The sequence below is a fragment of the Choloepus didactylus genome, chromosome 11 (assembly GCF_015220235.1).
Source record: "Choloepus didactylus isolate mChoDid1 chromosome 11, mChoDid1.pri, whole genome shotgun sequence".
In the NCBI taxonomy this organism is placed as follows: Eukaryota; Metazoa; Chordata; class Mammalia; order Pilosa; family Megalonychidae; genus Choloepus; species Choloepus didactylus.
In genome coordinates this window covers 87,833,008-87,856,978 of record NC_051317.1, presented here as the reverse complement: position 1 = coordinate 87,856,978, position 23,971 = coordinate 87,833,008, and the positions used below count along the sequence as shown (strand labels likewise).

Sequence of the window (23,971 nt, the reverse complement as noted above, 5' to 3'; positions counted from 1 at the left end):
AGAACAGATGATTCCCAGGTGTTTTGGCATGAGCAACTGAGTCAACAGTGGCACCACTCATTGTGATAAGCAAATGTTAGGTGTTGGGGGTGGAGGGAAATGATGCGCTGGAAAACATTGGGGGGATTCAAAAGAGAAAGGCTTACAAAGAGGGAATTAGATAATCCTTACTGCAACTTAATTTGGGAAGAAATTAGGTAAATAACCAGCAGAAGAGGTAAGTGTCAGATGGGTCCTCCAGGAAGCCGACTTTGCGAGAGTTAGGAGTACAAGTGATTTATTAGGGGTGAATGTCCGTGAAAGGGGAGGAAATAGGACTAGGCATGGAAAACTTTCAGACTATGATACAGATCTGAAATTGTGAGGAAAAGGGGATAGGAAGCAGAACTGAGCAGAGAAAGCCTTAGACCATGATGCAAATCTGACAAAGACTTGGCCAACCCAACCAAATTTGCCCATTATAAGAGTCCTACACAGGGGATGGGCCCTATTCATCGGCTGGGAGTGTCTAAGGAAGCTTAAGGTCTCAACTCAAAAGCTAAGGATCCTGACTGCAATCTTTGGAGCTGCAGAAGTTCTTTCTTAAAGGGAGATCCAAGCAATGCATCCACCTGGTTGCCACAGGATATGAAAGAGAGAGATTGAGTTTAATTGGTAGTAGATGTGAAGAGTGGGCTCCAGAGAGCCATGAGCTACTACTGTTTGATCTTGCTCTGCCATCTCTACCACATGAGCAGTGAAGCTGAGACAGACCAGTCACCCTGGCAGGTTCCCAACATTAATACCTGCCAGTGAGCTCACAAGTATCACCACAAAGGTTTTGGGGAAAGTAAGGTGGTTCAATATAAGGCAATGATATAGATTCGTCAACAGGAAATGACCCCAAGGAAGATGTATTTGAACACCAGACTGTCATGGAGTCTAACTCAAAGCAGGAAATGGAGAAGCCATGATTGAGGATGTTGAAGAGTGCAGAGAGGAATCTCCATCTAATTACTAAAAATTACCACAATAATTAAAATGGGGAAGAGCATGGACAAGTTCCAAAAGGTAAGACACAACAACACCATTCCTACTGTTGGGCATCAACCACAGTGTCCCAGCATTCCTTGAAGGGAAACGTGGCCTGAGAGTACTGACAACAAGGATTTAAGAGGAAAGGTAGACCAATGGGAAAAAATATACAACAGGGCTATGGTCACAATTTTGCAGGAACCTTAATCTCCAAAGACAGCCTAAAGAGAACAGAAGCAAAGAGGATTAAAAAAATAAGGTGATAACATCTACTATCAGCAGCCATCTCAGCACTGGTACCTCCACAATTTAAATTAATGATGCAAACACCCAGAAAGACCTAAATCCCAAATTAGTAGTGTCAAAAGGGCTGATCTATCAGCTGATACTAAGCTCCACAGAGGCTGAGCAAACCAGAAATGAGAAAATGTTGGCTTGTCTTTAGCATAAATCCAGCTTACTCATCGAACAAGAAGAAATGAAAATGAAATTTCAGCAATAAGAACTGAATAAAAAGACTGTAGCTGAATGACAGTCTAAAGTGTCTGCTTGTCAGTTGACACAGATAACTAGGTCCTCTGTAATACCTAAGCAGCATGGAATTTTTATTATTTTTATCAGAAGTTGTCTTTAATAATTTTATTTTAAGCCTGGCTTTTCCCAATTCATCTTTAAAGGTGGTTTTTCCCCTAAATTTTTTCATATCTGGTTCAATTGCAATACTCATTTTAAATTGTAACAGAAATTTACTATGTACTTAATTTTTCAAAAGTCAAATAGCAAGTACCTGTTAACAAAGGTGTTAATTAAATAAAGAGGTATATATATACGTGAGATTTAAAAAAAAAGAAACATGTTATTTGGTGACAACATATAGGCATATCAGGAAACCTTCGAGAACTGATGACTAGGAGAATGATGGTACTAGTAACAGAATAAGGTATTTTATTCTAAGTCTTAGTTGTTAATAAAGATCAAAGTATGGATGTTAATAAGACTATCAGAGATAAAGAACTATAGCTCAGAAACAAAACAGAATTGAAAATATCTTTCCTAAAACCTTGGAACATCTTCCTACATGATGCACCAAATACCATCCTATTTTTCTGGTCCATTTAGAGAAAATTCTCGTACTCCATCCTAACTCGTTGACATCTGATTCTCTTTGACAAGCCATTTATTCTATTATGAATTATATCATATATATTGAAAAGTGTACAAAACATACCTCTACAAATTAAAAATTAATAAAGCTGAACCTGGACCTGGCATTGGGGGACTGAGAATATGTTCTTGACCAAAAGGGGGAAGCAAAATGAAACAAAATAAAGTTTCAGTGGCTGAGAGATTTAGAATGGAATCAAGAGGTCACTCTGGTGGGCATTCTTAAGCACAATTTAGATATCCTTTTTTAGGTTTTAGTTGGAATAGCTAGAAGTAAATAACTGAAACTATCAAACTGCAACCCAGTAGCCTCGATTCTTGAAAACGATTGTAAAACTATGTAGATTACATGGGGCGACAGTGTGATTGTGAAAACCTTGTGGACCAAATTCTCTTTATCCAGTGTATGGATGGATGAGTAGAAAAATGGGGACAAAAACTAAATGAAAAATAGCGTGGGATGGGGAGATGATTTGGGTGTTCTTTTTTACTTTTCTTTTTAATCTTATTTTTATTCTTTTTGGAGTAAGGAAAATGTTCAAACATAAACTGGGGTGAGGAATGCACAACTATATGATGGCACTGTGAACGGGATTGTACGTCATGGATGACTGTATGGTATGTGACTATCTCAATAAAAGTGAATTAAAAAAATTAGTAAAGCAAACACCTACGTAGCCACCATCAACTAGGTTAAGAGACAATACCTTTGATTGAAACTGACTGTGTTCTAAAACTTCAAACTTCCATTTGAGACCAAGGGAAGAGATGTCTATTTGGTGCAGGATCTATATTTTCTAAACAGTATAACTCTATAGTTGGTTTGTTCAAACACCACAATTACATGGAACTTTGAATAGGAAGTGAGATACTGTAGGTTAGTATAGGTTCGAGTGAAATAGTGACACATCCCAAAGTAATTTGGGCAGAGAATAAAAAATCTATTTACAGCCCCACCCCTACCACCCCACACCAGGGAGCTGGGGGAAGGTGCAGAAGTGTTGAACTTCCTCATCTGGACTGGTGTTGATGTTGTCACAAACATTGGGACTGGCGGTTTGATGTGCCGAGCCCTCTATCGTGGGACTTGCCCTTATGAAGTTCGTTACTGCAAAGGAGAGGCTAAATTCGCATATAATTGTGCCTAAGAGTCTCCCTGAGTACCTCTTTGTTGCGCAGATGTGGCCCTCTCTCTAACTGAGCCACCTCGGCAGGTGAACTCACTGCCCTCCCCCCTACGTGGGACCTGACTCCCAGGGGTGTAAATCTCCCTCGCAATGCAGGATATGACTCCCGGGGATGAATCGGACCCGGCATCATGGGATTAAGAATATCTTCTTGACCAAAAGGGGGATGCAAAATGAGATGAAATACTTTCAGTGGCTGAGAGATTTCAAATGGAGTCGAGAGGTCCACTCTGGTGGACATTCTTATGCACTATATAGATAACACCTCTTAGGTTTTAATGTATTGGAATAGCTAGAAGTAAATACCTGAAACTACCAAACTCCAACCCAGTAGTCTGGACTCCTGAAGATGATTGTATAATAATGTAGATTACAAGTGTGACTGTGAAAACCTTGTGGATCACACTCCCTTTATCTAGTGTATGGATGGATGAGTAGAAAAAGGTGGACAAAAACTAAATGACAAATAGGGTGGGATGGGGGGGATGGTTTGGGTGTTCTTTTTTTACTGTTATTTTTTATTCTTATTCTGATTCTTTCTGATGTAAGGAAAATGTTCAGAAATAGATTGTGGTGATGAATGCATAACTATATGATTGTACTGTGAACAGTTGATTGTATACCATGAATGACTGTATGGCATGTGAATACATTTCAATAAAACTGAATTTAAAAAAACAAAAAAACAAAAAAACAAAAACAAACAATACCTTTGAAACCCTGTATGTGCCCCTCCCTATCAGCATTGTCACCCCCTACCATCCTCCAGAACACCAGAGGTAACCACTATCCTGACTTTTGATACAATCATACCCTGGCTTTTTAGTTTTACCATCTATGAATGTAAAACAAAAAATCTGAATGGCTTGCCTGAGTTTTGTTTTTGTTTTTTTTTAGTTTGAAGCTAATTTTTTTTAATGCAATAGCTTTTTCTTACTTTATCAAATAATTAAAAAAACAATTCAAACAAAACAAAACAAAGGAATAAGAAAAACAAATAACCTAAAATAACAACATTGCTTCCAACATGATCCTACCATACCCAAGAAAGTTTGCAAACCATAATCATTCCTGAGCATTCCCATAACATTGAGATTACTCTCAATAGCTTATCTGTTCATATTAGATTATCGTTCGCCTTTCACTAGTTGCTATCTATCTCTAGGTACCCAACATTCTACAATATAAAATATTTATTTTACATTTTTCACAGAGTTCACATTAGTGGTAACATACAATATCTCTCTTTTTGTGTCTGGCTTATTTCACTCAGCATTATGTCTTCACGGTTCATCCATGTTGTCATATGTTTCCCGACCTCGTTCCTTCTTACTGCCAGGTAGTATTTCATTATGTGTATATACATTTTGTTTATCCACTCATCTGCTGAAGGGCACTTGGATTGTTTCCATTTCGTGGCTACTGTGAATAATGCCGCTATGAACATCAGTGTGCAAATATCTGTTCACGTCACTGCTTTCTTTATATATGCAAGATATCAGTCTTTTGTCAGATACATGGTTTCCAAATATTTTTTCCCATTGAGTTGGCTGCCTCTTCACCTTTTTGACAAATTCCTTTGAGGTACAGAAGCTTGTAATTTTAAGGAGTTCCCATTTATCTATTTTTCTTTCGTTGCTTGTGCGTTGGGTGTAAGGTCTAAGAAGCGACCTCCTAATACAAGGTCTTGAAGATGTTTCCCTACATTATCTTCTAGGAGTTTTATGGTACTGTCTCTTATATTGAGGTCTCTGATCCACTTTGAGTTAATTTTTGTGTAGGATGTGAGGTAGCGGTCCTCTTTCTTTCTGTTGGATATGGATATTCAGTTCTCCCAGCCCCATTTGTTGAAGAGACTGTTACATCCCAGTTCAGTGCTTTTGGAGGCTTTATCAAAGATCAGTCGACTGTAGAATCTGGGGGTCTATCTCCGAATTCTCAATTAATTCCATTAATTAATATGTCTATCTTTGTGCCAGTACCACGCTGTTTTGACTACTGTGGCTTTACAGTAAGCTTCAAAGTCAGGAAGTGGAAGTCCTCCCGCTTCGTTTTCCTTTTTTTAGAATGTTTTTAGTAATTCAAGGCATTCTTTCCTTACAAATAAATTTGATAACTAGCTTTTCCAACTCTGCAAAGCAGGTTGTTGGAATTCTGAATGGAATTGCACTGAATCTGCAGATGAGTTTGGATAGAATTGACATCTTAAGGATGTGTAGCCTTTCTATCCATGAACACAGAATATTTTTCCATCTTTTTAGGACCCTTTTTATTCCTTTTAGCAAAGTTATATAATTTTCTATATATAGGTCTTTTACATCCTTGGTTAAGTTTATTCCTAGGTACATGATTTTATCAGTTGATATTGAGAATGGAATCTTTTTCTGGAGTGTCTCTTCAGTTAGTTCATTTCTAGTGAATAGCAACATTACTGACTTATGTGCATTAATCTTGTATCCCACTTGTGCTGGTTTAGATGTATTATGTCCCCCAAAATGCCATTATCTTTGATGTAGTCTTGTGTGGGCAGGAAACGTACTGGTGTTGATTGGTTTGGAGACTTGTGATTGGATGTTTCCATGGAGATGTGGTCATTCAACTATGGGCAAGATCATTCATTGGATAATTTCCATGGAGATGTGGCCCCGTCCATTCAGCGTGGGCCTTGATTAGTTTACTAGGGCACTATATAAGCTCAGACCGAAGGAGTAAGCTTGCTACAGCCAAGAGGGACACTTTGAAGAATGCACAGGAGCTGAGAGAGGAGCTACAGACGAGAGACAGCTTGAAGAAGGCTGTTCGTTGAAAGCAGACTTTTGTTCCAGAGAAGCTAAGAGAGGAAAAATGCCCCAAGAGCAACTAAGAGTGACATTTTTGAGGAGCTGAAGGCTAGAGAAGAACGTCCTGGGAGAAAGCCATTTTGAAACCAGAACTCTGGAGCAGATGCCAGCCACATGCCTTCCCAGCTAACAGAGGTTTTCCAGATGCCATTTGGCCATCTTCCAGTGAAGGCACCAGATTGCTGATGACTTACCTTGGACATTTTATGGCCTTAAGACTGTAACTTTGTAACCAAATAAACCCTCTTTATAAAAGCAGATCCATTTCTGGTGTTTTGCGAAAAGGCAGCACTAGCAAACCAGTACACCACTATTTTGCTAAATTTGTTTATTAGATCAAGTAGCTGTGTCATTGATTTCTCAGGGTTTTCCAAATATAAGATCATATCATCTGCAAATAATGACAGTTTTACTTCTTCCTTTCCAGTTTGGATGCCTCCTATTTCTTTGTTTTGCCAGACTGCTCTGGCTAGCACTTCTAGCACAATGTTGAATAACAGTGGTGACAGCAGGCATCCTTGTCTTGTTCATGATCTTAGAGGGAAGGCTTTCAGTTTCTCGTCATTGTTTACTATGCTGGCTATGGGTTTCTCATATATGCCCTTTATCATATTGAGAAGTTTCCTTCAACTGCTACCTTTTGAAGTGTTTCTATCAAAAAAAGATGCTGGATTTTGACGAATGCCTTTTCAGCATCTATTGAGATGATCATTTGATTTTTCCCTTTTGATTTGTTAATGTGTTGTATTACATTCATTGATTTTTTCATGTTGAACCATCTGTTTCGGTTTGCTAATGCTGCTAGAATGCAAAGCACCAGATATGGACTGGCTTTTATAAAGGGAGTTTATTTGGTTACACAGTTACAGTCTTAAGGCCATAAAATGTCCATGGTTTTTGGATCCAGATGATCAAATCAACTGGTAACAATAGTCATTTGAATAATCAGAACTTCCTCAAACACTGGCTCACTTCTTCCTTGGGATAGGGCTGGGATGCAATGCAAGTGGCGATACTTTCTGTCTAGTCCAGCCACATCATGAGGTCAATGTTACTCTGTTGCACGGTCTCAGCCTACAATACTTCTTTAGGGTGTTCTCATCTGGGGTCTTCAGCACCACCTTCTACATACACCCCAGCTCCTGGAGGTATGCAGCAGTGTGCAGATGGTCACAGTGAATATGCAAGGCCACAGAGGCTGTGTGACAAGCCAGAGCTACCAAGACACACACTGGCCAAGAGAACAGAGCCTACGATAGATTCTTTCCTAGTAGAAGTATTCCGCCAAGAACGGCAGCTCTGCACCAGAGACTGCCATCTTCCTTTCCCAAAGAGGCTGGGCCTGCTCCCAGTGCATGTTAGGATCAGTCCTCACAGGGTATTTTTAACTACATTTTAGATCTTCAATATCTAATATAGTAGCCACTACCCACATGTCTATTTAAATTTAAGTACTAAATAATATTTTTAAAAAAATCAGTTCCTCAGTCACAGCCACATATCATTCATTTCAAATGTTCAATAACCGTATGTGGCTAGTGGCTATTGAACTGGATAGTGCAGAACACTTAACATATCCACCATTGCTTTTAAGATGTTTATGTTTTGGTTTTGTAGTTTCTACTGTTATGTGTATAGGTGTGAGTTTCTTTTTGTTTATCTTTTTTTGACATTCTTTAGGCTTTCACAGATTTAGGAAAATCAGCAATTATTTTTTCAAATATTTCCCACGCCTTATTCTTTTTTTCTTTCCAAAACTGATTAAATTCAAAACTTCTCACTCCATCCTGCATCTCTCTTAACTTTCAAATTTTCTCCCTCAACTCTTTAGAACTGCTTTCTGATCATTTATTCTGATCTATTTTTTTCAGGTCACAAATTGTATTGTCATCTGTGTCTAATATGCTACTAACTTTGTAAGTTTTTTTTTTAATTTTATTGAGATTATTCACATACCATACAATCATCCAAAGATCCAAAGTGCGCAATCAATTGCCCACAGTATTGCATACAGCTGTACATCCATCACCAAAGTTAATAGTCTGCAATAGATATAACTATTATTAACTTCTAGTTATAGCATCATACATTTGTTCTAGTTCATGAAAGAGATTTCTAATATTTATACAGTTAATGACAGACACTGTCCACCACAAGAGTCACTGTTTTATACATTCCCATCTTTTAACCTCCAACTTACCTTCTGGTGACATACATGACTCTAAGCTTCCCCTTTCCACCACATTCACACACCATTTAGCACTGTTAGTTATTCTTACAACAACATGCAACCATCACCTCTGTCCATTTCCAATCACTTAGGTTCAATCTAGTTAAACATTCTGCTCACAATAAGCAACCATTCCCCATTCTTTAGCCTTGTTCTATATCCTGGTAACTTACAGTTTGTCTGTGAGTTTACACATTCTAACTAGTTTATATCAGTGAGACCATACACTATTTGTCCTTATGTGTCTGACTTATTTCACTCAATAAAGGGGCCCTCAAGGTTTCCTCATCAATCCACTTTTTTTTTTAAGACAGTTTTGTTCACACACCATACATTCTGTCCTAAGTAAACAATTTATGGTTCCCTATTTATGCATTCACCACCATCACCATTTATCTATGTAAGGACATCTCCATTTCTTCCACAAAGGAGGAAGAGTCAAAGAAGGGAGGGAGACAAAAGAAAAAGAAAAAGAAAAAAAAATGACAGCTAAAAAGCAACAAAAGGTAAGACAGAATTAAACTAAACTACAATAAAAGAGTCAGACAACATCACCAATGCCAAAAGTCCCTTACCCCTCCCTTATGTCCCCCTCTAACAGGCATTTAGTTTTGGTATATTGCCTTTGTGATGTTAAAGGAAGCATAATACAATGATTCTGTTAATTATAGTCTCTAGTTTGCATTGATTGTATTTTTCCCTCAATACCTCCCTATTTTTAACACCTTGCAAGGTTGACATTCATTTGTTCTCCCTCATGTAAAAACATATTTGTACATTTTATCACAATTGTTGAGCACTCTAGGTTTCACTGAGTTATACAGTCCCAGTCTTTATCTTTCCTCTTTCTTTCTCGTGTCCCACATGTTCCTAACCTTCCTCTTTCATCCATACTCACAGTCATCTTGTTCAGCGTACTTACACTGTCATGCTACCATCACCCAAAATTGTGTTCCAAACCTCTCACTCCTGTCTTTCCCTATCTGTCTGCAGTGTTCCCTTTGGTATTTCCTGTAGAGCAGGTATCTTGTTCACAAACTCTGTCATTGTCTGTTTCTCAAGAGAATATTTTAAGCTGTCTCTCATATTTGAAGGATGGTCTTGCCGGATATGGGATTCTTGGTTGGAAGTTTTTCTCTTTCAGTATCTTAATTTTATCACATCACTTCCTTCTTGCCTCCATGTTTCCTACTGAGAAATAAGCACAAAGTCTTATCAAGCTTCCTTTGTATGTGATGGATCACTTTTCTCTTGCTGCTTTCAGGATTCTCTCTTTGTCTCTGACATTTGATAATCTGATTATTAAGTGCCTTGGCATAGGACTAATCAGATCTATTCTGTTCGGGGTACACTGTGCTTCTTGGATCTGTAATTTTATGTCTTTCATAAGAGATGGGAATTTTTCATTGATTATTTCCTTTGTTATTGCTTCTGCCCCTTTTCCCTTCTCTTGTCCTTCTGCGACACCCATGACACATACATTCATGCACTTCATGTTGTCATTCAGTTCCCTTAGATGTTGTTCTTATTTTTCCATTCTTTTCCCTATCTGTTCTTTTGTGTGTAGGATTTCAGATGTCTTGCTCTCCAGTTCCTGAGTGTTTTCTTCTGCCTCTTGAGATCTGCTGTTGTATGTCTCCACTGTGTTTTTCATCTCTTACGTTGTGCCTTTCATTTCCATAGATTCTGCTAGTTGTTTTCTCAAACTTTCGATTTCTACCTTATGTTCGCCCAGTGTTTGCTTTACAGCCTTCATCTCTTTTGCCATATCTTCCCTGAACTTGTTGACTTGGTTTTTGATATGATTTCTCATGTTGCTTTGAAATCTTTAACTGATTGTTTCATTAAAGCGAAGCAATAAAATTATATCTCAACTGTATGTTAATTGAGGTGTAAGTTTGTTTCTTTGACTGGGCCAAATCTTTGTTATTCCTAGCGTAATTCGTAGTCTTCTGTTGTCTAGGCAACTGGTTTCCTTGGTTACCCCAATCAGATTTTCCCAGAGCAGAATGGGGTCAGGTCTCAGAATGGGATTATATTCAGTTTTGAGTTTTCCTGAGGGTGTATCTTAGAAGAATGACAGGCTTTCCTGTGAGGCCTCTAGCCACTGTGCTTTTCCTAACCTGCCCAAGAGGTGGCACCTGTCAGCCTTTCGCTCTCGACTTGTGTAAAGAGGTGTGACCCCTTTAGTTTCTGTTTTGGCTGTTTTCCCCCAGGCTCTGAGGTCTGAATTCAGAAGGAAGGTCAGCACTAGAGCTGGGCCCCACCTCCTTCCTCTTAGGGAAGATACACCCTTTAGGGAGTTATCTTCTGCATCTGAATTGCTCCTTTGTCACTCTGTCTCTGTTATCTTTCATCCCTGTCTATGTCAGAGAGCTGTCAACTGAAAATGGCTGAGGCTCTCTCCACTGAGCCACTCAGGTTGAGAGAGAGGAAAAGGGAAGGAAAGCCACCATCCAGAGCCAGTCCATGGCCATCGGTCAGAGAGAGCACCTGGGTCCTCTGGGCTCCCTTTCCCGAGGCACAGGAGTTTTCTGTCTCTTTAAGGTCATTTGTCTCTAAAAGCCTCTGTCTGCCTGTTAAGAATATGTCTATGTTTGTAGCTTGTATTTACCAGTCCACATCTGTTAATTAAAACCCCAGCTGGAGCTGGGCCAAGCTATATTCATTTGCTCCGGGACTGCTGTTTTCTCTTACAGAGAGGTCTTGTAGCTCAGCCTGCCATGGGGGGAGTGCGCTTCCAGCGCGGTTCTGCAGTTTTTACTTGCAGATTTTATGCTGGGATATCAGCCATTCCACCCAATCCAGGTTGGTGTATGGTGTGTGGACAGTACGGTTGTCCCCCAGGAGTTGTTCCAGATTATTTACTATTTGTTCCTGGTTGTTTATTAGTTGTTCCAGGGGACTAACTAAATTCCACTCCTCTCTATGCCACCATCTTGCCCATCCATTAAATTTTAAATTTCAAATTTCACTTACTCCATTATTTCAGATGTTTTGTTTCCTCATCAAACCTGTTACTTTCCTGTACTATGTAGGTATTTTCATTCTTGACTTTGGTTTCTTTAAAATTAGTAAGCAGAGTATATAATCTTTGCCTGATGATATCAATATCTGAAGTATTAAGAGATTATCTTTCTGATGTCTATCACTGCTGGTTCTTACTCAAATGTCTTATATTCTTAAGTACTTAGTTATATTTTTTTCCATATTTTTGGCTGTAGAATATAACACATATACATAGAAGTGATAACTCTCCAAGTGCAATTTAACAAGCAGTTAGAGAACAAATTTAAAAGAATATCATGTCACAGTTTCAGTTTTAGTCACTTCCTCACTGTGAAATATATACACAAAAAGGTAATATCCTTAAAAGTATAATTTAACAAGTAGTTATATAGGAAATTTCCAAAGTTGTTGTGAGCCACAGTACCACAGTTTCAGCCATCTCCCCATTGTGAAATACAACATATATACAAAAAGGTGACAGTTATCTTTTAACAAGAGCCTCTTGTTTTCCATGGAAAATTATTGGTGGCACTTGTTAAAGGCTACAATCAAGTTGAAGTTTTACAGAGAAAATTGCATTTGCTTCAGTCTGTGGCCTGGAAGTTGTACCAGTCCAGATCCTATTTAAATTAAATTCCCAGTTTGAGGGTTTTTGACCATCCAGATGATATGAACTTGGACTCCAAATCCACTGGAAGGCCAGCTTGCAGTGACTTTTCAGAGATGTTTTTTCACACTCTCGCTTGATGTGGCTGGAGTAGATTGGGATGGGATTTACCTCTGGTCCACAATGACTCAGGTTTTAATCCTATGGAGTCCCAGCTTTTTAGGAATGTAAGCTTTTATTCATCTCCTCATTTATCAGTCAGCATAGGTTAGATTATGCTACAGCTACAAACAACCCCTAAAATCTTGGCAGCATGAAATAATAAAGGTTCCTTTCTTGTTTTTGTTGTATGTCTATTATGCATCAGCTGGGGGCTTGACTCTATGTTATCCTCACCCAGTTTCAGGCTGGAGGTGTCTCCATTACTGTTTTTCCAAGATTGCTGTGCAGGGTAAAAAAGATTACGGTAAACTGTGTACTAAAGATCTTAAAGACTCCACCCAGAAATGATACATCACTTTCCCTCACAATTTCATCAGCAAAGTTACATGGTCATGCCTAACTTGCAAGAGAATGGGGGAAAAACAATCTTAACCATGTGTCCAGGAGGCAGAAAAGCTGGAAAGATTTAGTGCATAGCAATAATAACTGCCACCTGCCACCCTGGATAGTTGCTAAGGGTTTTTTCTCCTGCACTCTGTAAAGCCATGAAAACTGTTATCCTCTACTTCACTTCATTTTTAATATTTTCATTTCTAGAAGATCTGCCTGGTACTCAAATCTACTTGTTCATTCTTTATGGTTCCGTAATCTCTTTTGCTATTTGAAAATTCACTACTTGAACCCTCAGTCCAAAAATATTCAGAATTTTTTTAAGCGAATTCCTCATTTTCTGAATTGTTGCTACTTACTAGCTGAAACAAAGGGATCATTATTGAAGAGAGGCAAATAAGGCAGTACCTTGCTATTCAAATTCACTATCTTAACTCAGGAACTGAATGGTTTAGGATAGTAAGGGATAGTATATTTTCCACTTTGTCTTTTAAAAAATCATAATAAACAGTTATTTTATAGTCTGTGCCTTTGAAAGTCTATTTCTGCTGATTCTTACTCATGGTGCTTATTTACTTGTTGTTCAGTGTTTTTAATACATAAAAATATCTATTATTTTCCCTTGAGCTTTATTTTGGGAATTTGTTGAAACTTAGGATGAAAGTAGATTTCCCCCAAAGAGAATGTGCATTTGTTTCTGCCAGCCTCTAGGGGAACTCCCAGGCAAGAACTATTTTAAACTGATTTCTAGGCTTGACGTTTTCCCTTCCTTTGGAGTTAATACATTATTTGGAGCTTCAAATTGGAATGAAGGCTATTTCAACAACTTTACTTTTCATTTCCAAGATTTCTAATTAGTTCTTTTCTATTTCCATCTATTTTTTTTTTCTTTTTCTGTCTTGCTGTTTTTTTCTCTGTTTTGTCTTTTTGTTTATCATCATTTTATTGAGATATATTCACATACCACGCAGTCATACAAAACAAATCATACTTTCGATTGTTTACAGTACCATTACATAGTTGTACATTCATCACCTAAATCAATCCCTGACACCTTCATTAGCACACACACAAAAATAACAAGAATAATAATTAGAGTGAAAAAGAGCAATTGAAGTAAAAAAGAACACTGGGTACCTTTGTCTGTTTGTTTCCTTCCCCTACTTTTCTACACATCCATCCATAAACTAGACAAAGTGGAGTTTGGTCCTTATGGCATTCCCAATCCCACTGTCACCCCTCATAAGCTACATTTTTATACAACTGTCTTCGAGATTCATGGGTTCTGGGTTGTAGTTTAATAGTTTCAGGTATCCACCACCAGCTACCCCAATTCTTTAGAACCTAAAAAAGGTTGTCTAAAGTGTGCATAAGAGTGCCCACCAGAGTGATCTCTCGGCTGGTTTTGGAATCTCTCTGCCACTGAAGCTTATTTCATTTCCTTTCACATCCCCCTTTTGGTCAAGAAGATGTTCTCCATCCCAAGATGCCGGGTCTACATTCCTCCCCGGGAGTCCTATTCCACGTTGCCAGGGAGATTCACTTCCCTGGGTGTCTGATCCCACGTAGGGGGGAGGGCAGTGATTTCACCTTTCAAGTTGGCTTAGCCAGAGAGAGAGGGCCACATCTGAGCAACAAAGAGGCATTCAGGAGGAGACTCTTAGGCACAAATACAGGGAGGCCTAGCCTCTCCTTTGCAGCAACCGTCTTCCCAAGGGTAAAACTTATGGTAGAGGGCTCAACCCATCAAACCACCAGTCCCCTATGTCTGTGGTCATGTTAGCAACCATGGAGGTGGGGTAGGCGAATACCCCTGCATTCTCCACAGGCTCCTCAAGGGGGCACTACATCTTTTTTTTTTTTTTTCCTTGTTTGTCTTTTTTCTTTTTTCTTTTTTTTTTTTAACTTTCCCGTCTTTTTTAAATCAACTGTATGAAAAAAAAAGTTAAAAAGAAAACAAACATACAATAAAAGAACATTTCAAAGAGACCATAACAAGGGAGTAAGAAAAAGACAACTAACCTAAGATAACTGCTTAACTTCCAACATGTTCCTACTTTACCCCAAGAAAGTTACCTAATATAGCAACATTTCAGTGAACTTGTTCCTACTACATCCATCAGAAATTAACAGACCATAGTCATTTCTGGGCATCCCCAGAACGTTAAATAGCTTATCTGTTCTTCTTGGATTATTGTTCCCCCTTCCTTAATTGCTCTCTACTGCTAGTTCCCCTACATTCTACATTATAAACCATTTGTTTTACATTTTTCAAAGTTCACATTAGTGGTAGCATATAATATTTCTCTTTTTGTGCCTGGCTTATTTCGCTCAGCATTATGTCTTCAAGGTTCATCCATGTTGTCATATGTTTCACCAGATCGTTCCTTCTTACTGCCGCGTAGTATTCCATCGTGTGTATATACCACATTTTATTTATCCACTCATCTGTTGAAGGACATTTGGGTTGTTTCCATCTCTTGGCAATTGTGAATAATGCTGCTATGAACATTGGCGTGCAGATATCTGTTCGTGTCACTGCTTTCCGATCTCCCGGGTATGTACCGAGAAGTGCAATCGCTGGATCGAATGGTAGCTCTATATCTAGTTTTCTAAGGAACTGCCAGACTGACTTCCAGAGTGGCTGAACCATTATACAGTCCCACCAACAATGAATAAGAGTTCCAATTTCTCCACATCCCCTCCAGCATTTGTAGTTTCCTGTTTGTTTAATGGCAGCCATTCTAACCGGTGTTAGATGGTATCTCATTGTGGTCTTAATTTGCATCTCTCTAATAGCTAGTGAAGCTGAACATTTTTTCATGTGTTTCTTGGCCATTTGTATTTCCTCTTCAGAGAACTGTCTTTTCATATCTTTTGCCCATTTTATAATTGGGCTGTCTGTACTATTGTCATTGAGTTGTAGGATTTCTTTGTATATGCAAGATATCAGTCTTTTGTCAGATACATGGTTTCCAAAAATTTTTTCCCATTGAGTTGGCTGCCTCTTTACCTTTTTGAGAAATTCCTTTGAGGTGCAGAAACTTCTAAGCTTGAGGAGTTCCCATTTATCTATTTTCTCTTTTGTTGCTTGTGCTTTGGGTGTAAAGTCTAGGAAGTGGCCTCCTAATACAAGGTCTTAAAGATGTTTTCCTACATTATCTTCTAGGAGTTTAATGGTACTTTCTTTTATATTGAGATCTTTGGTCCATTTTGAGTTAATTTTTGTGTAGGGGGTGAGGTAGGGGTCCTCTTTCATTCTTTTGGATATGGATATCCAACTCTCCCAGCCCCATTTGTTGAAAAGACCATTATGGCTCAGTTCGGTGACTTTGGGGGCCTTATCAAAGATCAGTCGGCCATAGATCTGAGGGTCTATCTCCGAATTCTCAATTCGATTCCATTGATCTATATGTCTATCTTTGTGCCAGTACCATGCTGTTTTGGCAACTGTGGCTTTATAATAAGCTTCAAAGTCAGGGAGTGTAAGTCCTCCCACTTCGTTTTTCTTTTTTAGAGTGTCTTTAGCAATTCAAGGCATCTTCCCTTTCCAAATAAATTTGATAACTAGCTTTTCCAAGTCTGCAAAGTAGGTTGTTGGAATTTTGATTGGGATTGCATTGAATCTGTAGATGAGTTTGGGTAGAATTGACATCTTAATGACATTTAGCCTTCCTATCCATGAACATGGAATATTTTTCCATCTTTTAAGGTCCCCTTCTATTTCTTTTAGTAGAGTTATGTAGTTTTCTTTGTATAGGTCTTTTACATCTTTGGTTAAATTTATTCCTAGGTACTTGATTTTTTTAGTTGCTATTGAAAATGGTATCTTTTTCTTGAGTGTCTCTTCAGTTTGTTCATTTCTAGCATATAGAAACATTACTGACTTATGTGCATTAATCTTGTATCCCGCTACTTTGCTAAATTTGTTTATTAGCTCTAGTAGGTGTATCGTTGATTTCTCAGGGTTTTCTAGATATAAGATCATATCATCTGCAAACAATGACAGTTTTACTTCTTCTTTTCCAATTTGGATGCCTTTTATTTCTTTGTCTTGCTGGATTGCCCTGGCTAGCACTTCCAGCACAATGTTGAATAACAGTGGTGACAGCGGGCATCCTTGTCTTGTTCCTGATCTTAGAGGGAAGGCTTTCAGTCTCTCACCATTGAGTACTATGCTGGCTGTGGGTTTTTCATATATGCTCTTTATCATGTTGAGGAAGTTTCCTTCAATTCCTACCTTTTGAAGTGTTTTTATCAAAAACGGATGTTGGATTTTGTCAAATGCTTTTTCAGCATCTATTGAGATGATCAATTGATTTTTCCCTTTCGAGTTTTTAATGTGTTGTAATACATTGATTGTTTTTCTTATGTTGAACCATCCTTGCATGCCTGGAATGAACCCCACTTGGTCATGGTGTATGATTTTTTTAATGTGTCTTTGGATTCGATTTGCAAGTATTTTGTTGAGGATTTCTGCATCTATATTCATTAGGGAGATTGGCCGGTAGTTTTCCTTTTTTGTAGCATCTTTGCCTGGTTTTGGTATTAGATTGATGTTAGCTTCATAAAATGAGTTAGGTAGTGTTCCATTTTTTTCAATGTTTTGAAAGAGTTTGAGTAAGATTGGTGTCAGTTCTTTCTGGAAAGTTTGGTAGAATTACCCTGTGAAGCCATCTGGCCCTAGGCATTTATTTGTGGGAAGATTTTTGATGACTGATTGGATCTCTTTGCTTGTGATGGGTTGGTTGAGGTCTTCTATTTCTTCTCTGGTCAGTCTAGGTTGTTCATATGTTTCCAGGAAATTGTCCATTTCTTCTACATTATCCAGTTTGTTGCCATACAGTTGTTCATAATATCCTCTTATAATTTTTTTAATTTCTTCAGGATCTGCAGTTATGTCACCTTTTTCATTCATTATTTTGTTTATATGGGTCTTCTCTCTTTTTGATTTTGTCAGTCTAGCTAGGGGCTTGTCAATCTTGTTGATCTTCTCAAAGAACCAACTTTTGGTGATATTTATCCTCTCTATTGTTTTTTTGTTCTCTATGTCATTTATTTCTGCTTTAATCCTTGTTATTTCTTTTCTTGTACTTGGTTTAGGATTGGTTTGTTGTTCATTTTCTAGCTTCTTCAGTTGATCCATTAGTTCTTTGATTTTGGCTCTTTGTTCCTTTTTAATATATGCGTTTAGTGCTATAAATTTCCCCCTTAGCACTGCTTTTGCTGCATCCCATAGGTTTTGGTATGTTGTGTTCTCATTTTCATTCGTCTCTATATATTTAGCAATTTCTCTTGCTATTTCTTCTTTAACCCACTGATTGTTTAGGAGTGTGTTGTTTAACCTCCAGGTATTTGTGAATTTTCTAAGTCTCTGATGGTTATTGACTTCTAATTGTATTCCATTGTGGTCAGAGAATGTGCTTTGAATAATTTCAATCTTTTTAAATTTATTGAGGCTTGTTTTATGTCCCAGCATATGATCTATTCTGGAGAAAGTTCCGTGAGCACTAGAAAAGTATGTGTATCCTGGTGATTTGGGATGTAATGTCCTGTATATGTCTGTTAAATCTAATTCATTTATCAGATTGTTTAGGTTTTCAATTTCCTTACTGGTCTTCTGTCTGGTTGATCTATCTATAGGAGAGAGTGATGTGTTGAAGTCTCCCACAATTATTGTGGAAACATCAATTGCTTCCTTTAGTTTTGCCAGTGTTTCTCTCATGTATTTTGTGGCACCTTGATTGGGTGCATAGGCATTTACGATTGTTAATTCTTCTTGCTGAATTGCCCGTTTTATTAGTATGTAGTGGCCTTCTTTGTCTCTCAAAACATCCCTGCATTTGAAGTCTATTTTATCTGAGATTAATATTGCTACACCTGCTTTCTTTTGGCTGTAGCTTGCATGAAATATTTTTTTCCATCCTTTCACTTTCAGTTTCTTTGTGTCCCTGTGTCTAAGATGAGTCTCTTGTATGCAACATATTGATGGTTCATTTTTTTTGATCCATTCTGCGAATCTATATCTTTTAATTGGGGAGTTTAATCCATTTACATTCAACGTTAAAACCGTGAAGGCATTTCTTGAATCGGCCATCTTATCCTTTGGATTATGTTTGCCATATTTTTCCCTCTCTCTATTAATATCCTTTATTGTACCCATACCGAATCTCTTTAGTACTGAACCTTTCTCCAAGTCTCTCTGTCCTTTCTTTGTTTCTCTGTCTGTAGGGCTCCCTTTAGTATCTCCAGTAGGGCAGGTCTCTTGTTAGCAAATTCTCTCAGCATTTCTTTGTCTGTGAAAAATTTAAGCTCTCCCTCAAATTTGAAGGAGAGCTTTGCTGGATAAAGTATTCTTGGCTGGAAATTCCTCTCACTCAGAATTTTAAATATATCGTGCCACTGCCTTCTTGCCTCCATGGTAGCTGCTGAGTAGTCACTACTTAGTCTTATGCTGTTTCCTTTGTATGTGGTGAATTGCTTTTCTCTTGCTGCTTTCAGAACTTGCTCCTTCTCTTCTATGTTTGACAGTGTGATCAGTATATGTCTCGGAGTGGGTTTTTTTGGATTTATTCTATTTGGAGTTCGCTGAGCATTTATGATTTGTGTATTTATGTTGTTTAGAAGATTTGGGAAGTTTTCCCCAACAATTTCTTTGAATACTCTTCCTAGACCTTTACCCTTTTCTTCCCCTTCTGGGACACCAATGAGTCTTATATTCGGACGTTTCATATTATCTATCATATCCCTGAGGTCCATTTCGAGTTTTTCAATTTTTTCCCCATTCTTTCTTTTATGCTTTCATTTTCCATTCTGTCATCTTCCAGGTCACTGATTCGTTGTTCAACTTCCTCTAGTCTTGTACTATGAGTGTCCAGAATCTTTTTAATTTGGTCAACAGTTTCTTTAATTTCCATAAGATCATCCATTTTTTTATTTAGTCTTGCAATGTCTTCTTTATGCTCTTCTAGGGTCTTCTTGATTTCCTTCATATCCCGTACTATGGTCTCATTGTTCATCTTTAGTTCTTTGAGTAGCTGCTCTAGGTGCTGTGTCTCTTCTGGTCTTTTGATTTGGGTGCTTGGGCTTGGGTTATCCATATCGTCTGGTTTTTTCATATGCTTTATAATTTTCTGTTGTTTTTGGCCTCGTGGCATTTGCTGAACTTGATAGGGTTCTTTTAGGGTTTGTAGACCTATTGAAGTCCTTATCTCTAATTTATCAGATCTACAGCTTAGTGGAGTACACTTTCTCTAACTAACCAGCAGGTGGCGTCCACGAGCCACCTGTTCTCCACAAGCCAGATCTCCCCTGCTTAGCCTTTTTGGTGAGTGGGGGAGTGAGTCTTGTGGGGCCCAATTGGTGTCCCAAGCTTGCGTGTGTAGTTGGTGTTGCCTGCCCTGTATGTGGGGCGTGTTTCTGGGCAGTCGGGGAGGGTGGGTGGCCCTAACAATCAAATCTCCCTGATGATCCTAGAGTTTTAAAGCTGCTGCAATAGTCTAATCCTTCAGTTCAGTCCTGCCACAGTTTGTCTCTGCCACTGACCCACAAGTCTTTGGTATTGGCGTATGGCTCCTGAGACTTGCAAGTGGGCCCCTCTTCCAGGCTGTGCACCCCGGGTCCTCTGTTGAGGGATGACTGTGCTATGTCACAGGTGAGTGCCGTCCCCCCAGGGCAGTTCTGGGCTGCTGGGCTGTGTAGGGAGGCTCCCAGTCTGCTCAAATGATGGCTGAATGGGGCTTTGTTAATTCACACTGCTCCACCTTCCCAGCTCTGGGACATTCAGCTGAGGTTGCAGGGAAGGCTAATGTCCACGCCCAGTTTTGTGGTGTGTGCCTGTTATTTGAGGCACTTCGGTCACACTGGGTTGTCTGGGGCAGCTCTGGGCTATGGGGCTGGCGATGGGCAGGAGTGTTTCCTGTCCACCAGGATGGTGGCTGTGAGCGGACACCCCCCTTTTCTTGGGAAGTTGTGTTGTTTAGTGAATTTTCTCAGCCACTGGATTATTGCCTTTTGTCTCAGCGCTCTCTTAGTTCTGCTCTTGACTTGACGTGCCCAAATTTCAATTCTTTGAAGCTTTCTGTATTGAGCTTCTTAGAGTAATTGTTTTAGAAAAAGCAAAAAGGATTTAAAAAAAAAAAACGGCCCTCCTCAGAGATCTAATGGGTTATTGAAATGCTAATAGACAAAGCAACCAGGGCCATTAAGGAAAGGTGCACAGGGCAGAGAGATCAGCTTTGCTTCGGGATTTGCATATGCGCCTCAAAGCCTGAGCTCCTCCCTTCCCCTTTCTGTGTTCACCAGAACTCCAAAAATCCTCTGCTTTTATTTTGGAGTTTTTCGTGTTGTTTTTTTTCTATGCCTGTCTCCTCTCTGCTGGGCTGGCTGCTCTCAGAGTCTCTGGTGTCTGGTCTCAGTCTATCTATGGTTGGAGTTTGGATCAGTAGAATGAGTTTCCAATAAGGGCTGCCACTGCAGTTCTCCCTTCTCCTTCCCGGAGCTGACAGCCCCTCCTCCCCCGGGACTGAGCCTGGCAGGGAGGGGCGCGGGTCCCCTGGCCGCAAAAACTTACAGATTTCGCTGATCTCAGCAGTTCCACGTTTTCATGAGTGTTGTATGAAGTATGCCCAAAGTCAGATTGCTCTGTGGTGTCCAGTCCACGCAGTTCCTGGCTTTTTATCTACTTTCCTGGAGGAGTAACTAAAACTTACAGCTCACCAGTCTGCCATCTTGCCCCACCTCCTATTTCCATCTATTTTTATCTCACTTCTTATATTTTTCAAAAAAATTGGGTGTCATTTCTTCATTTATCTCCTTATACACCCTAAAAACATTTTAATATCTTTGTTGGACTACTTCATAAAATTGATTTCTACTAAGGTGAATTAATGGTCCAATCTTAATTTTTTACATGCTATCTTCCTTACCATTACATGTCTCCCTGCATTTTAGAATTTTGGTTTATAGCTTGTTTTAAATGGGTGGTTTTATCCCCCCTTTTCTCCTTCTACACACATCCATCCCCTACTAGTGATTTATAGATTGCCTCTACCTACCTTCCTGAGATTCAGGCAGAACCAGAGATCTTATAAAGAATGCTTTGGGGCTTTTCCTTACTGTAATAAGTGGGTATTTATATATTCAGACACTGAACCAGGGTAAGTCTCAAGTCATGAACTGTCTTTCTTGGAAAAAACTTTCAACAAATCTAGATCCAGGGGGCAAATGAGCAGAGATTTTGTTCAGCATCTTTAAAGAGGAGTTACATGAATCCTTGTTTTCAAACAGTGGCCCTGACTGATACTCCATTTTTTCATCCCTTTTAAGTATCCCCATCATGCCACAGATGTCCAGCTTTTGCAGTCCTTGCCTGTTTCTGTTCCCAGTATTCACAGTAGTATTTCTGATTCATGGTGATATCTTGTTTTTAAGCCCAGCTAGGTCTTCTTTTTTTTCTTTTTTAGTGTTTGCAGCAGAAAGTTCAATACATGAACTTCACTGTACTATTGTACTTTGTTATTATTGAACTATTTTGACCAGAAGTCCCAATTTATCTTTATATCATACCTCATATTTATAGAAAATGGGTCATTTAAAAACTGTAGATTTACATTTTATATAAATCAACAGAACTATATAAATTAATTACAATTATTACAGCTTCAAATAGTATAATTTTTTAAACTTTAAAATCTAGAAATATGTTTAGAAGTTTTCAGTTTACAGTGGTACCTTGGTACGAATCATTAATTGGTTCCAGGAGGTGCGACAAGTACCAAAAAGGATGAGTACCAAACAAGTTTTTCCCGTAAGGAATAATGTAAATAAATGTAATGCGTTCCCAAACCAAAGACAATACACATTTTTAAGGCAATATGTAAAAAGATAGGGCTGCATATCATTACTTTATATGAGAAATAAACCTAAAAAATTAATAAATACTTAGATTAAATAAAACAAAACCTCCACTTTACCTGTACTGAGAAGAGTCTATGGCCTAACGGGATGGTGGGAGGAGAGGTTACATGGAGTGTTGCCTGGAAGGAGAGTTCCCCTCCAATAGTACCTCAGGCACTTGCATTTCAGGTGTACTTTCTCTTTTCTGCTTTTTTTCAACCTGTACCACAGGCTCTGACACACTCTTTGTCAACTTCACTAAAAACTTATCCAATGAGGACTGCGTCTCTCTTTTCAGGATTCCCTGAAAATGTGAAATTGTTTGATCATTCAATAAATTCACATTTCTGCTTTTCAGAATTTTGTCTGGATGATACTTCACAAAGTTTTGAACTTATGCCCATTTTGTATACATTTCTTTTATCAGAGAACTGGGGACATCCTCCTTATCTCCTCCTCACCTGAAGAAATCTCTTCAGCCACCTCTTGTTGCTATTCCTTCTCCATTTCCTGCAGCTCCTCAGTGCTGTGCTCTTCACAATGTTCCTCCACTAACTCCTCAACATCAGCACATCAACCTCCAGACCCATGTGTTTTAGTTTGCTAATGCTGCGGAATGCAAAACACCAGAGATGGACTGGCTTTTATAAAAAGGGGGTTTATTTGGCTACACAGTTACAGTCTTAAGGCCATGTAGTGTCCAAGGTAACACATCAGTAATCGGGTACCTTCACTGGAGGATGGCCGATGGCATCTGGAAAACCTCTGTTAGCTGGGAAGGCATGTGGCTGGTGTCTGCTCCAAAGTTCTGGTTTCAAAATGGCTTTCTCCCAGGATGTTCCTCTCTAGCAAGCTTGCTCCTCTTCAAAACGTCACTCACAGCTGCACTCAGTCCCCCCCCCCCCAGTCAGCTCATTTATATAGCTCCACAGAACAAGGCCTACCCTGAATGGGCGGGGCCATGCCTCCATGGGAACATCTCATTACCCACAGCTGGGTGGGGCACATTCCAAGCAAATCCAACCAGCACCAAAACGTCTGCCCCACAAAACTACAAAGACAATGGCATTTGGGGGACACAACACATTCAAACCGGCACACCATGGATTGGCCCAAAGATACAATATCCTGCACAACTGTACCCTCTGTACCTGCAGGCTTAGGGTCAGCCTCAAACCCTTCAAAGTCTCTCTGAGTCACAGCTTCTGGCCACAAATTCTTCCACGCCGAATTCATTATCCTGTAAGAGACTTCGTTCCAGGCTTTATCAATAAGGTTAAGGCAGTGCAGGATTTTGAAATGCTCCTTCCAGAATTCTATGAGGGTCAACTGGGTATCAGAGGTGATCTCAGAACACCTCTGGAAAAGCGTATTGGTGTACAACTTCTTGAAGTTTGAAACGACCTGCTGGTCCGTGGGCTGGATAAGAAGAGTAGTGTTATGCAGCAGGAACTTACAGTGATGAAGGTGA

The 23,971-nt window shown here is 39.1% G+C and overlaps 2 protein-coding genes across 5 annotated transcripts in view; both read right to left on the bottom strand.

Annotated features, from left to right (window-relative positions):
* KIF2A (kinesin family member 2A) overlaps positions 1 to 23,971 on the bottom strand; it is a 106,285-nt gene that overhangs the window by 59,308 nt on the left and 23,006 nt on the right. The gene's annotated exons all lie outside the window — the stretch shown is intronic.
* On the bottom strand, positions 7,139 to 7,562 carry PTRHD1 (peptidyl-tRNA hydrolase domain containing 1). Its single transcript, XM_037799557.1, is given in 3 exon segments — positions 7,139 to 7,282; positions 7,285 to 7,481; positions 7,484 to 7,562. Coding segments are annotated over 3 exon segments (420 nt in total).